Source organism: Strix aluco, chromosome 8 (assembly GCF_031877795.1).
Source record: "Strix aluco isolate bStrAlu1 chromosome 8, bStrAlu1.hap1, whole genome shotgun sequence".
Taxonomy (NCBI): domain Eukaryota; kingdom Metazoa; phylum Chordata; class Aves; order Strigiformes; family Strigidae; genus Strix; species Strix aluco.
Genome location: NC_133938.1, coordinates 26,169,077 through 26,184,851, shown reverse-complemented (window position 1 = coordinate 26,184,851; position 15,775 = coordinate 26,169,077). Strand labels below are relative to the sequence as shown.

Sequence of the window (15,775 nt, the reverse complement as noted above, 5' to 3'; positions counted from 1 at the left end):
ATGCTTTCAGTATTGTATAAATTATTATTCAACTCGGATGGCTAGTGCATAAAATTCAGATCACAGTTAAATGCTCACCAGTGCTGGTGACAGCATGAATCAGAACTAGAAATTACTCTTTAATGTCATTCACATATACCTGACAGTATTAAAACAGATATAAGACGGCATAAGCACAAAACTTACAACTTAAACTTTTTGTCAGTGTAGAAGCTTAAAGTCATAAAGGTTTTCTAAGGTCATGAAGGCATTAATTTTTTTTTTTCATCTGCATGTACTATTGAAATCCTTAGAACCGCCTTACTTCTCTAACTAACCTACTTTATAGATATAATTTATAGTATAGCTATAAGCATGCCACTTACTGAAAACAAAAGTGAGGGCATACTTTGTATGCCTTCTGTATTCCTTTTTTTGAAATTTCTAGCAGCTTTTCAGCAACAGTATTATTGACTACTGAAAACAGAAATTCATTCTCTCATTTTCTGAAGGTCAAGGCCTATTTAAATGTCATGGGAAATGAATGAATTTAGTTATATAAAGACATGGTCAAATATAGAACAAAATGAGATTTTTTTTTTCCTCCTCAATATATTGAAGTTAATATATTTAAGTCATAGCAATTAAATATTTCCTGCAGAAAATATTTCAGACAGAAATGTGTTCTCTTAGTTGACCACTTGCCATCATATCTATTTGAGTTTTAAACTAGAGATTTTGAGTGAGTAAGGTATAGTCTACTCCTTGGATGGAATATCTCCATTCTATTACCATTAGTCAGATGGCAAAGATTTATGAAAGTGAATACTGACTTCCTGATATTGAAGGAATGAGAATTCTCCATATTCCATTTAGAATTTGCAGAAGCTGTAGTTTCTGTTGAAAATATATTTTGACAGAAAATTTGTTGCTAAGTCTGTCTCAAATAGATGTAGTAATGCAGTGTGGTGAGTTATGACTTCTGTAACGTTCCTGACGATAAAACATACTCAAAATACTGATTTATGCCTGCAGTATGAACCATGTGGTGAGAATGTCCTAGACCTGACAATTATTCTGAGAAACCTTACTTTTGTCATTTTGATAAGTTAACATGATCACTACCAGACCAGATAGAGAAAAATGCCCATGCATTATCTCTAGACTATTTTTATCTGTAATTGGATAGATTAATCATCAGATGCATTTATATCCGTTTTGGTGAACCTGGACTATGTTCCTGCCAAATAAACTACTGAAGGTTTAATGTCAGACTTCACCAATCTGTGCTAATTTCATTGGTGCATTTTGAATAAAGAAAGAATGTCAAAATGTATCCCCAGTTCCCAGAATAGTGATTATACATAATTTCTGAATATTCAAGGTAACGGCAATTAATTTATTTTCTAGCAAATACATAAAAGTTGTAAGTTCAACTCAGACAATACGCAATTTACTCCAGTCTTTGAATTGCATAAACATACTGCTCTGCTGTGGATAATCTTCACTTTATTTCATGTTTCTGATGAAAGGCATGGCCAGATGCATGCATTAAGAGTACATGCTGTTTTGTAGCCCTGTGTGTTTGAAGAAAAAGCAGGAAGATTAAGAAAACTATATGTAACTGCCAGTCAAGGAAAATGCAGTATTAATGAAAGAAAAACTGGGCATGTCAAGGCATTTTATATTGGAAATTACTAAGGAGTAATCAAAGCATTTCAGCCTAAAACGTAAGATGGTTAACAATGGTGATACAGTGTTTCCTTGCCCATTTGAAAACTGTCATGTTAGAGTGACTGTATATTTATAGGGTCTTCACACCCTGAACTTGCAAAGGAGTTTGCTGGGACAAACACTTACATCATGTGCTTTTCAGATTCCACTGAAGAATCATATTCAAGCAGACAGAAATATTTCCACTGTATTAAAATAAACATGTTACCATTTTAAACAATGTAGTTAAACTCCACTGTAAAAAATAACAGAGAAGACACAGGATGCAAGGGTGTGTGTCTGGCATCAGGTAAAAAGACAGAAACATCCCTTTCTGACAGGCCATTCTACCCTGTGCAAAGTGTCTCCATTCTCGTGCTGTGATGACAAGAATAAGTTCTCTTACTCTTATTGAAGAAAGAAGAATGTAAAAGTCTTGTTTACCAGATGGGAATAAATTATAACAATTACTTGTCCCATATACTGTTTCTGAAGCCTAAGGCAGAAAATCTCCAGGATGCTATTCTACAGGAAAATGCAGTCAGGGTCTAAATTTCAGGACAGTCTTGTGCAATCTAGGATGACTGGTCCTCCTAATATAAGCTGCTGGGAAACAGGGCTTCTAGTGTTTTATAAATTTTTCAATGTAGTTAAAAGTTAAACTTTGTTAGGAGGACTATCTGGAACTCTTTGGTTGCATTTTTTCTAAATTCAGAAACTTTCTTTTTGACAATTATAGTCTCTAAACCTGTGTGTAAAGAAAAAAAAACCCAAAGAAATCCTATTACTGAATATTTCAGGTTCATAAAAATGCACAATATTGTTTTGAGAAACCTCCAGAGGAAAGGAGTCATTTTTTAAAGGAATATCGAATTTAGATGAAGCTGTTGCATTAAGGCAGTAATAAAGCAGTCCTGAATCATAATAGGAAGAACACTTAGAAAAATGTTCCATATGGTTAAGACAAATTTTATTCGCAAGCACTCTGGACGAGTGTATAGTCTGCAGCCCCCACTGACTCCGTATTTCAGAATGAAGAAAATCTGGATGAGATTAATAATCAGAGTCCTCTTAGGAAAATGTATGCAAACAAATGTTGTTCTCGCGACTCTATCAGTAGCCTAACAATTTGCAGTAGGTAAGCCTCCAGTGGTGATGTTTATACCATGGTTGTAACTTTGCTGAATTTAAAACTGCATAAAAAAAATCCTGTGCTTTATATGAGTAAGATTAAATTAATCTTGAAGGAAGGCTTGTAATTCTCTGCTATTACTGTCATGCAGAAAGCGTGTGTGGAAATGGATGCAGTGATCTCCCTATGATCTATATGAAATTGTTTGGGGATGTAAGGTGCTATATATTTAGACTTACCATACAGTACTACTTAATTAATATTAGAGGGGGCTAATGAGGCACAGAATATATAAGGTCTCCTCAAGCCCTTGAAGAACTACAGAACATAAATGAAGTCAGTAAAATACCAGATTGGTTAAGCTTAGTTGAAGGAAATATTACTAAAAGAGGTTTTGGTTTTTGTTGTTGTTTGCTTTTTTAAAAAAAATATGGCCCGAATTCTCAATCTGAGATTTAGAACAGATTTGAAAAATTACCTCTGTTTTGCAAGTCTAAGCTCCTACAGAGACAAGCCATTAAGAATAATGAAACTCTCTTAAAAATACAATTAGGAACAATAAATTAACACAGTCACCGATCAAGAAAAGTGGCCATGGTTAGGGAGAAGATATTATGTTTGTGCTGTGTGGTTTTAAGGGGGAGATGAAAAAGTACCATCATTCTTGTCACAGCATGAGTCTTATTGCCTGCTGTGCCATCTTATAGTGTGAGATTACACTTTCATAACTTCAGAACTGCTATTGATGCTTTTTCCCTTCTTTCCAACCTAGTGGTAAATTCAATAGCTTTTAAAATTACAGCTTTGACTGTTGCTCTGGAATAGCTCTGCACTGGAATTTACTTTTTCATCACATCCTGGGATGATGGAGGAGACTAATATTTTTCCATAGAGGTTTTTTTTAAAATTTTGCATGAATCAGCAATCTTTTCTTCCTTAGAACATCCTTCAAAAAAACCTGAATTTTCAAAATTACATTTGGAAAGGAAAGCTTTGCTTCTGCTTCATAGAGATATTTTTCCAAGGATAGGCAAAATGAGTTCATTATAAAAGTATTGGCTTCTTTTTGCACATGAGCATATATATGTCTGTATGTACTTCTATGTATGTGTGTGTTTATATATAGACAGAGAGAGAAAGAGACCTACCTACATAGTGCAGAGAAACAGTTTGTCAGATTAAAGCTGGTAATCTCTTCTTATAAGAGAGGATTTGTTTGGATTTCTTAACATCATTTTGTATTTTATGTCATAGTTTCTAAGACATGCATTTTACTGGATATAGAATTAAATTATATGTCTCTTTCCAAAATATTTGAAAGTGATTAATATAATGTTTTATAATGTTTTTATAAAGTTTTTCATACCACTTAGAAAAAAACAGTCCAATGGGAAGACTTTTTTTTGAAATGTTTGTTGGATAAAATTTGGCCTTTTGTGAGCGGATCTTCTCATATATCCCTTAGTAACAGTATGTTTTGGTAGACAGAAATGATTTAAAGACATGGATATAGCAAGCTGGAAACCTATCTGAATCTATAATTAAGGAGTAACAATGTTATATGTCAAATAATTCTACTCTGTATATCATGTAACATAAAAGTAATAATCCCTAAAAGTGCTTATAAATAAGACATTAATGTAAAACATGACATTTTAGTATTGATAGAATATATACAGCCCATGTTATTTTACAATACTGTGCTCTTAATCTGCTTCTAACCAGTAAATACACCTAGGGAATCTCAATTTACTTGTGTATTTACAAAACAAACTGCCAAATACTAACAAGTGTTTCAAATGGCTGAAATTTTACACTTACCTGCAAACTTGATGTGGAATTTATTCTCGGGCTTCAGTATTTGGACGTACAAAGGACAATTTGGAGCAAAGTCTTTAACTGCCCATGCTCTTAAAATGGTTTGATGATCCTAGAATAAAGAGTATGAGGTGATGACAATGAAATACAAACAACCATGTTACATTAGAGAAAGAACCTTTTATGAGACAGATTCCACTGAATAAAATTTTAAGACTATGTAACACCAGCTGGTGTGGATGTTTATGTACATGTTAAGTAATATTACATATTATGTATATCACATATATTTAAATACATAAATATATATACACATATGCAGACAATCCAGTAATTCTGCAGACACAGGCAAGGCTGAGGTATTCTCAGTGTTCACCAACAACGTCTCTCAGGCCTCTGCTTTGAGGCAGGCTTCAAGCAGAAGGAGAATAACCAGCAGTGGATGATTTTTAGATGGGGATTGCTCCAGACAACTCAACCCATACAAGCCGACAGGATCAGATGGGTGCTGAGAAAGCAGGCCAATATCCTTGTACGGTTGCCTTCTTATCTTTGAAAAGTTGGGGAGACTGAGGGAGGTCTCCAACAACAGCAGAAAAATTAAATCGTTTCACCCATCTTCAAACAAAAGGATGATCTGCGGAGCTATACCTGTGGGCACATGAATGCTGTGTCTCAGTATTCTCATTTCCATGTTCAGACATTACAGTCTGGATGAGTGGAAAACTATATAGGTAAAAGACTGGTTAGATGATTGGAGTCTTAGGGCAGTGATAAATGGCATGTACTCTACCCAGAGACCTGGGGCAAGGGGAGTGTCACAGGGATCCGCAGTGGAACTTGTTAAGTATCTTTATCCATGATTTGGAGGAGGTGAAAGAGTGCACACTCAGCAGGTTTGCAGATGATACCACACTGGAGGGAACAGTCAAAATACTTGAGGGCAGGACTGCCATTCAGATGGACCAAGATAAGATGGAGGAATAGGCTGACAAGAACCTCATGAAATTCAGCAAGGGCACAAGCAAAGTCCTGTCTCTGAGACTGAGTAACCACCTGCACTGGCACAGGCTGGGATCTGACTGGCTGGGCAGCAGCTCTCCTGGAAAAGAGCTGGGGATCCTGGCAGAGAGTGAGCTGAACATGGGCTGGCAGTGTGCCCTGGCAGCAGAGGCATCCTGGGCTGTTTTAACAGGAGCACAGTTAGTAGATGGAGGACAGTGATTATTCCCGTCTACTCAGCACAAGCTAGGCTGAATCTAGACACTGCATCCAGTTTGCAGGCCCTCAGTACACCGAAGACATGTATAAGCTGAACTGAGTTCAGCAGAGGGCCACCAAGATGGTCAGGAGCAGAAGCAGAGGCTCTGTGAGGAAAGGCTGAGGGAATGGAGCTTGTTCAGCCTGCAGAAGAGATGGCTTCAGGGGGACCTAGCAGCTACCCCCAGTACCTACAGGATGGTTACTGAGTGGATGGAGCCAGGCTCTGTACAGTGATGCATGGTTGGAAGACAAGAGACAATGGGTCTAGGTTTTTCGAGATTCAGGCTGGATATAAGGAGAAACCTTTTCCCCATGAAGACAGTCAGACAGTGGAACAGGTTATGCAGAAAGGCTATGCTGTCTCCACCCTTGGACACTTTTCACACCAACCTAGACAAAGCCCTGAGCAACGTGGCTTGTGTTCATAACTGACCATCAGACTAAAGACCTCCTGAGCTTCCTTCCAAACTCCATTATCCTATGATCCTAATGTATCCCATTTGTTGGAATGCAGAATAGAGGGCTTGTTTCCAGAAATCTTCTACTAATAAGGTATTTTGTCCCTCTGCTATCTTTCTGCAAGTGTTGGGTAGTATATAATTTGGAAGGGGTGGCATTTGGATGTGGAAGAATTGTGTGAAAACTTAGATGGTAGTGATGAGTCATGTCTAATTAATCAAGAATGAACTATTAGATATGTCCTTCTGAAAAGAGTCTAAATTTAAGTAACATTAAATGAGGACATCAGGAATTACAAGTTTAAAATGATGGTCAATTCTAAAAAACATCAACTCAATTAAAAACAGAGCTACATTTTTGTGCAACTAAAATATCTGCATAACTGATGTTAGAATCTAGCCAGCTGCTGACCAAAGGATGTCAATATATTTCCCAGCCTGTTAGTGTCTGTACTTGTTACCGCATGCCAAGAGTGAGTTAACCACAGGATGAATACTGCTATCCCATAAAAGTAAAGTATGTGATAATACATTCATATATTTAATTTCATGAAATATGGCTAATCTCAGTGTATCAGTCATCAGTTTTTATCTATTTCAGAACTAAAAGGGGATATTTGAGAGCTACACGTAGGAAGCAATACTTGGGTTGAAATGTCTTGCCTAGTCATGAAATTGGTGGTATTAAAAGATAAAATATAAAGAATGATTCATTATGTTTGCAGCATCAGCAGTAAGAAAAGCTTTCAGACTCATGAACACAAGGGAAAATCTCTGCCTGGAACAGAGCATAATTGACATTTTCAAACCATAATATTTTAATGTCAATTGAGATGTTAGAAAGTACTTTTTCTACTAGAAATACTAGAATGGAGTCATAAGAGGAAGACTTTTTGAGGATGTTAAAATACATTATTTCACATTTTTCTTCTTATCAGTTTCATAGATGTAGGATTGCTGTGCCCATTCAAGAGATTTCAGAACTTGGATGTACCCTGCTATGAGCTTTCCTTGTATACAGTCACTTTTTCTTCACTTTTTCTATAGCACATGACAACTTACCCTCTTTAGGGTGGTGGGGTTTTTTTGTATTTAGGGTTTTCTGCTGTTTTGTCTTAAGGGAATTAAATGCCAGCACACATAGCAAATGGATGGGTAATGGGATAGATGGCAGTCACACAGATATACTACAGGAGGAGTAAGAGGTTTGGGAGAGGATTTGGGACAGATTTGAAAAACCTGTGTTGTTGAAGATGTTACCTAACCTTTTTATGCAAAAAGTGTCAGGGAAACACATTCAGAATCACTTGCAGTGATGGTGTGGCTTCATTGCACGGGGTTTGACATTACCAGTTTCCTCCCTTTCTTTCCCTAGCAATCATTCACAGACCACATTGGCTTGCAAAAGTGGTGAGAAAAGGCTGTTTCCTGTATGTAACATGCATAGAAATATAGCTTATATTCAATGAAATTTAGGTGAATTATTTTTTTCATTCTTGACTATTGCATACATGAGCTAAGATTAAATTTACTGTGATAAACCAAAGCTGTACCAGTAAATACAATTTTGGCTGTACATTTCAGACTAAGTTTACTCTTCCTCTTCTCAATGTTAGGGGTTTTTTTGGGGGGTTTTTTTAATTATTTTGTCTGAAAAGCCTGGTTTTGTCAGGAGGTGCAAGAATTGTTAAAAATAAGAATGAAGAATGCTTATTAGAATGATTCAAATGACACCATTTTATTAGAAAAAACAAACAAACCTGGACCCATAGAAGTGAGTGTTGTAAAACTAGAAGTATGAATCTGACCATAAAATATTTTTAGATAATTGTATAGGAAAGGGAAAGACTCCTTAAAATTAAAATCTCGTGATGATTATTTGGCACGTTTGCAGTTTTAACACTGAAGTATGTACTGCTTTCCATTTGCTAACTCCTTTGAAGAAGCAGTCTACAAATATGTAATATATATAAAATGGTTACTTAAATGCCCTATATAGCTTCACAAGATCAACTCAGTGTGTATGAATTGTTAATGTAATATCCTTGCATTATGGTTTCATTTTCTCTCTTTTTGCTTGGTATATACATGTGTTTGTTTACAAAAGCTGGTTATTTGGGTTTCCGTGTTTTTTTCACTTGGTTACTCTCCCAAATTCCACTCTGGAGAAGCACTCCAGTGGAGAGAAATGAAAAGACAGGTAAACACTTGAAATGATCTCTTAGATTCAGTCTCTTCATATAGTATTGGTGTCTCTCTGTTTTACATATGTAGCAATTTCTATACTATATTGCAGTTACTTTAAAAAATGTTCACATTTCTCCCAAGTAAAAAGGAGGTATATATGTACATACTATAAACAGAGATAACTGAAACAAAATTATGTTTCTATTCACATTATAAAATATATGCTTATTTGGGAGATGAGGGAAAAATACATTCTCTTTTGTGTGCTTTCCACACAATGAATTGCAGTCAGTGATTAAAATTTACCACTGACACCAATGGTGATTAATATAGAGGTGATATTTAAGTTCACGTATCAAAAGGTTTAAGTTTTAAAGTGGGTGTAACAGGAATTTGTCATCAGAACTCAAAACAAGACCTTGATTTAATATACATTTTAAAATAGTTCTGTTAATTTTTTTCTTGCCACACACAACTTGATAAATTAGCTATATCTTCCTATTCAATGCATTGATCTTGTGATGTTATTAAGGCAGTGTAACTTAGATTACCAGTATAGTAGTATCATGCAATTTGATTAACAGAAGGGGAAAAAAGAAGGTGCAAGCTTGAATTCAACCATCCTTGAATATTCAGAAAGCGTCATAACAAAGCTTTCAGCAGCAGAACTGGACTTTCATATATTTATATAGCCTATTAATGACTTATCTATAGGATAATTCAAAAGAGACTTCTCTTCCCACCCCTTCTTGGGTTAAAGCAGCACATGTACTGTTTTCAGGCACCTTAGTTTTGTGGCACAACTTGATGTAGGCAGCCCACTGAAGTCACTGGCTAACTTTGTGGTGTGACACAGACTACTTTTCTATACCCACCAATCAAAAAAAAAAAAATTGTCATCCAGACTTAAGTACAATTTGAACTCTCCTTAAGAGTTGCATACTCCAGAAGTGAAACAGATGTCTGTCCTGCTTGCTACAGCAGATGAGCAGCTTACATCTTGGTCTGAGATGTCAAAATAGCATTTGATAGAATAAAATTTGGCAGAGATTTGCCTTACCAGAGAAGAGAGTTTCTGGTAGAAGACTGGAAAACTGACAAATTCTTGGTCTGACTGTTGGAAGTTCCTACTCCTCCAAGTGAAAAAGGAAGCAACTGACAATTTTTATGAAGTAACTGCATGTCACCTGTTATTGTACTTTTCTTCTGAGCTATAGCTGAGATCCATGGATCACAAGCAACATGGACGTTGGCACTAAAACTTATTAACTAACGAAATAGCAAGTAATGAACAGCCAGTGGTATCCATGGCAAATGAGTAGATCCTCTGCTGAGGACTGTAGCTGAGGAGATAAAAACCCTCATGGACTTGGAAAAATCACATGAGTAACAACAGCCATTCTGGTCAGGAATCTCCTCAATGCATCTGTTAACTTTTTTTTTGACAGCTGTCAGATGTAGGAGAGGATCCAAGGCACTCCTAACAGTGTGTCAGCTTCTCAAGCATGGCAGGGGGAAAAATTAGTTGTAAAGATTGGTTTTAGGATGACAACTGAACTTCCTTCAGCCCAGTGACAAACTAACCTTAGGTACGACGTTACTGAAGTACTTAGTAGTGACTAGAGCTGGAACAGTGCACGAAATTAAATCCATTTCATCTCAAAGCTCTAGGGGGCAGTAAAATAAAATTTAAAAAAAAAAAAGAAAATAAAATTGTCCTGTTTTCTACTTGCAGTATAAATAATTGCATTCCCTGACTGTCACTGACCTGACCCTGACATTGACCCTGACTGTCACTGCTACAGTTGAGGTACTGCGCCATTATGACTAGGCAGCCAGTCATCCAACAGTATATTCTGTCCCGAAGGAAGGCAACAGGATTGTGTCTTTGGTAAGATTTGCCTGTTTGTATGCTCCAAATACAATGATAAATGAGATTTGATAATAGTCTGTACTGGAAGCTGAAATGTGCCAGGTGCCATTTTGGTATTTGCTGGGGCACTGCCCCTGAGGGCAGAAAGGCTGCCTGGAGAGAGTTGTAGCTGGCCACGACTCTGAAACCAAAACTAGATAGTGCTGGCCAGAACAGATGGAAGTTCCACGAGCTCCATGTAGAGTCTGTCCTGTAGGACAGTTCAGCAGGGTTGAAAATTGTCCTTTCTTTGTATAAATTCTGGAGAGGTTATGAGCAGAGATGGACAGCTTACCTCCTGTGTTGGAGCAGCTGTCCTTAAAGCCCCATAAACCTACCAAGTGCAATGTAAATCACATGCTCTGCTTGTATGGGATTTCTCATTTCTAACCATTTTACAACTGTCAAGTATATTTTGTGAAATGAGATGTTGTAGCTGATTTAGTCTGAACTTCATGGCTAATTTAGGAAAGGCAGTTTGGCTTTTTGATATTTTTCAGTCTCACAGAAGTTCCCAGTATTTTCCCAGGTATTTGCAAGAACTGTTGCTTGTTCTTATCCTTAAATACCCTAGCACCTCTGTCACTTCCAAACAGTATACTTGCCTTACTTGACTACTCCAGGAGTACTTGCTGCCAATTCAGTGACTTCTGCTAGTGTGTTTTGAGGAGTCTATTGCTGATTAATCAAATTTCAAAGCTCTTAGAGTTCGGTAAGTTTTAATATTATAAGTAGGAGCACAGATTTATGTCTCGGGGAGTTCCATGGCTTTCTGCAAGTGGATGGGTCCAGCTGATACTCTACAAAAAATAAAGTTATTGTTGATAAAATTTGCTTCTGGGGGCTGATTTGCCTAGCAAGGAAATAATCCTTTCTTCTTGCTAGCTGCAGCTTATGTTGCTTGTTTAGTTCTTTCTTCTCTGATAAGCCATATGTGCAGGTATGGAAACAACTAAATTTTGATGGCAGATGAAGTAATTGTAGCAAGTGATAGAGAATATGTTAAAAAAATACTATATATATATAATGCAAAGCCCTTACTTCCCATGTTTTACTCTATCTATTTTTAACATTTAGAAAAATAATTGCTATTTCTTATAATGTAGCAGCAAACCAGTAATTTTTAATTGAGATAGCTTAAAGCATAACTACTGAATTATAAAGACTAGTTTGATCTTGTTAGGCAATTTGTAAGCATCTTAATTTAACTTTGTGAGTATTCAGACTTACTCTGATCTTCCTTTGGAGTTCAAGATTGGACTGAAGTGTGCAATAATTTAGCATGAAGCTCATGGTAAAAAGTTTAAAGTTGTGTTCATAAATCCTTCCTCAGTGGACTTTTTTCCTGGATATTTGTGATCAGCAGGTAATTTAATTAGTTTGAAGAGTTCTAGTTTTATCCTTTTATCACAGCTATGTTGAGCAGAGGCTTGTATTAGCAGTGTTCCTTTGTGGACAGTAACTTACCTGACTGTAAATAACTAGTAGCATGGGTAGAACGACAGTTACTTATTCAAAGAATCTTGCCTTTTTTCACATTTAAAATTGGCCAATATGAAAAATGATCAAATACTCTCAGATATATTGCTTATTTGGTATTAGTCACTAATTTATAAAGTTGAATTCAATCTTTTCTTTGTTAGTAGCAAACTTTCAACACTTCAATAGTTCTGAATGGAAATGCCAGTCAGTTGACACAAATCTCTTTTCCGATTTAATAAATATAGTTCTTTGAATTAGGTATCTAGAGCAAACACTGATCTTAGTCCAGGTAGTTTGAATAAAAGTTTTTTGACAGAGTACTACCCTTTGGAGTGATTAATGACCCAAGTATCAATACATCTATAACATGCCATGATAGTGTTTATATGGTATTCTGCCATTGTTCCATAGAAAAGAAGAGAACTCATAATTGTTTTGAAAATACTGTATTCTTACAGTACTGTTAAAATTTTTTTAAAGTCCTGTAAGAATGTATAAATTCTTACCTTTTTTAGAAAAAAGTTCAATGTATAACTAAAATGTGCTGTGAAATACTAACTTCTTTGGTAGGTAGGTCATGTAATTTATTTTCTGAAAAAGCAGTAGATATGTTATGTGAAACGAGCCATTAGATCACGTTTCATAAATTTGTGGAATCCTGGCCTTATAGAATCCAACAGAAACCTTTTCATTATCTTAACTGAGACAAGAAGTTCATTCCACATACAAAATCTCTGTGCAAATCAGCTGATTTTAATCTGTTCACAGAATAAGTCTCAGTCCCTGAGAGGAAATAAGGGCAGTAACAGAATAAACAGCATGCACATTCATTTTTAGTTGTATCTTCAAAACTTACAGCTGCTGTCCGGTCCACCTCGCAGCGGCTACTCAGAATGAAACAAGCTTCAGCGTCATCCATTCTAGAAGAAGGGAGACAAGCTTGTTACATACCAACAAAATACTTACGTTGACTTGTGTTTCACAGTTTATAGTCTTGTATGCTTATAGAAACAGAATACTGAGAAAGTTTAGTCTATCTGTTCTCATGTGTTATCTGCATGTCAGCAGCAGTCACCCTGTGTACTAACTCATGGTGTACCAGTACTTCTTGACTCGGTTCTGGGAAACTTTCTTTCCCTGTGCCAAAGTAACAAAATCAGAGTGACCTCAAACATACTTTATTTGCAAAATAAATATTTATCTGCCATGAGTATAAAAGGTGAATAAATAGCACCAGTCTGCATAGAGTGTAAGGGTATGATGTACAAGGTATTATTGATAAGAATGAACAAGAGGGGGCAGGTAACTTAATATGGACTTGTCTTGCCTAATGATAGCAAAAAGATGGCTAGATGTAGTAGAATAATGCATTTGGGATAAGTAACAACCATTTCAGTGTATGTATGCATTAAATGAATTAACTATTTTCAGTTAATGGTCTCTTTGAGAACTTTTAATGCCCAATTGTTCTCTAGTGGGTACAACTGATCTTGTAATAAAAAGAGCAGTGGTGGAAGGGCAGAGAAAAACTGACTGAAGGTTTCATCCAAGTTTGCTTTTCCTCTCTTGCCTTAGATCTAGATAACCTTCTCCAGTGAATCCTACTTCACTTACGGATACATGGAAGTAAACAAATAGAGACTTGGTTGACCTCCTTGGGAAGACAGGACTTTCTGGGTAAAGAGAAACAGGATGATCAGAATGGGTTTCCTAGGAAGGGGAAAAGTGAGATAGAAACTGGGGAGAATGAACAGTAAATTCACTGCTCATTACAGCAACTCCATTCTGGAGTCTGGAATGGGACCCGAGACCCCTAAACCTTTGGTTTCTCTGCTGCTAGAAAATGGAATTGGAGGTTGTTAGCAATAGTTTAGGCCGTTGGGACCCTAGGCTTAGACTGAGAGCCCATTCTTTTAGGTACTGTACAAACACAGAACAAAAAGACAGTCCTTGCCATATAAACTCTAAGTGACATGACAAAGGACAATAAAAGTATATGTAAACATGGGAAACAGGAATAAAAGGTGTAACAATACCTGAATATAGAAATTATCATGGTAGAAAGTAGTCTTACTAGATATCAGAGCAGAGAACCAACTGAAGAGAGGATGTGAGGGAGAACACTGGGATTACTTTACAGATGTTTCTGAGAAATTCATCCTAGATTGAAGGGATGGCATGGGTGAAATCAGAATGGGACTTGTATGTTAATCTGTTGTGTGTGTGAAAGAGAACAGCATTATAGACTTATCAGAAGGTTACCTCTCAGTAAGAACTGGGTGTTGCAGGCTAAGTGAGAATAAGGGGTCACTCCTTGATGCAATAAAGAAGGGTAAGACAGGGAAGGACTGCAACGAGACAAAGTGACGTACTACATAAGTGTTATTTCCAGAGTGTTCTGAAACAAGGGTTCAGGGAGTTGACATATGTCAAGAACATAAATACAGTTTTAAGTCAGGCAAAAATGAGCGCCTGTGTGAGAAAACACTTGAAATGGAAAAATCATTATAACAAAGGCAAATCAATATATTCAAAATAGTGATGTCAAATGCAGCTGATGTGGAGAAGAAGGGAGGACAGGAGGCCACTTCTGAGTGCTGATTAGGAAGAAACCATGGGAGCTATGTAAGTAGTTTCAGCTAAGCATGGGAGCAGAATTGGGAAGATAAGGTCTTTAAAGAAGTTGTAAGAAAGAAAATTCAGTGAAATTAAGATGAGATTTTGATGAGAGCTGATGAGGTAGCTGGGATTGACAGTATATATAGATGATTTCATACAGAAATGAAACATCATGTAAACACATTCACCTTTGTCCCCACCGTTTTTTTGTAACTTCCTGAATCACTTCAGCCACAGTTGACAAGGATAATAACCTCAGATTAACATCTATGTCATGAATTTAGACAACAGAAACACTAATAGCATCTGTATTAAAAACATTTATTAGAACCCAGAGTATCCTTATGACAGAAGTGTTATTAAAGTCCTAATAACTGAAAAAGCTTTGTCAATTACACCGTTTTTATGTGCTAGAAAACTGAATCTGAGACAAAAAACCCCAATAGTTCCACTGCTTGAGGATGACAGAAATTAAAGGGACTTTATATATTGAAGAGAAATTTGTGAAAGGAGGAAGTATAAGGTAAAGAAAAAGAGTGGACATGAAGAGGATTAAGATTTGTGATGGTTCACTGAAGTGGAAGGAGAGAGAGAAAAAATATTTGAGGTCATGACAAAACATGGGAGAAAGCTGTAGGGGAATGAAATCAAGCATGGTAGTGTTACTCACTTTCTAGTGCTAGTCTGCATGGAGAATGAGAGCTGTTTTAATCAGTTGCTGTGTTGTTTCAAATGCTAAAGTAGCTATAAAGGTTCCTGTCATGCTGAACAATATCAGTATCAGTGTGATACCTCATGACAGATTTCTTTCTGTTTTCTTGTTAAAGCTGGGCACATGAACACTGTTCAGAAAATACCAAAAATTTGAAAAGTGAAGCTTCAAAGATAGGAAGCAAGAATGAATATCATTTTTGTAAAGTCAAATTGTGTACTAGGGTATATAAAGAAAAACACAGTCTTTAGTTAACTGCCTATTTACTACTTATGCAGCCAGCTAACTTTTGGTATTCCTTTACTTTTTGGTGTGACCTTTATCATGTTATTTTGACATTGCATTTCATGTATAATATATGTATAAATTTTGGTAATGAGACACTTGTTGTTGCTGGTAACCATTACTTTATTTATTAGAAGAAGTTTGCCATGTGTCTTGTTATCTTCTCAGTACATTATGTTCTCATTAAAAAGAAATACAGCAAACGTCTTAGGTAC

General features: G+C 36.3%; 1 protein-coding gene across 4 annotated transcripts in view; it reads right to left on the bottom strand.

Moving 5' to 3' along the window:
- KCNT2 (potassium sodium-activated channel subfamily T member 2) overlaps positions 1-15,775 on the bottom strand; it is a 152,377-nt gene that overhangs the window by 53,020 nt on the left and 83,582 nt on the right. For all 4 annotated transcript variants that reach the window (XM_074831661.1, XM_074831662.1, XM_074831663.1 and 1 more), the window contains 2 exons: positions 12,801-12,864; positions 4,646-4,754 (listed from right to left, as the gene is read on the bottom strand). In XM_074831661.1, coding sequence (XP_074687762.1) covers positions 4,646-4,754; positions 12,801-12,864 — 173 coding nt within the window. The remainder of the gene's footprint in view (positions 1-4,645; positions 4,755-12,800; positions 12,865-15,775) is intronic.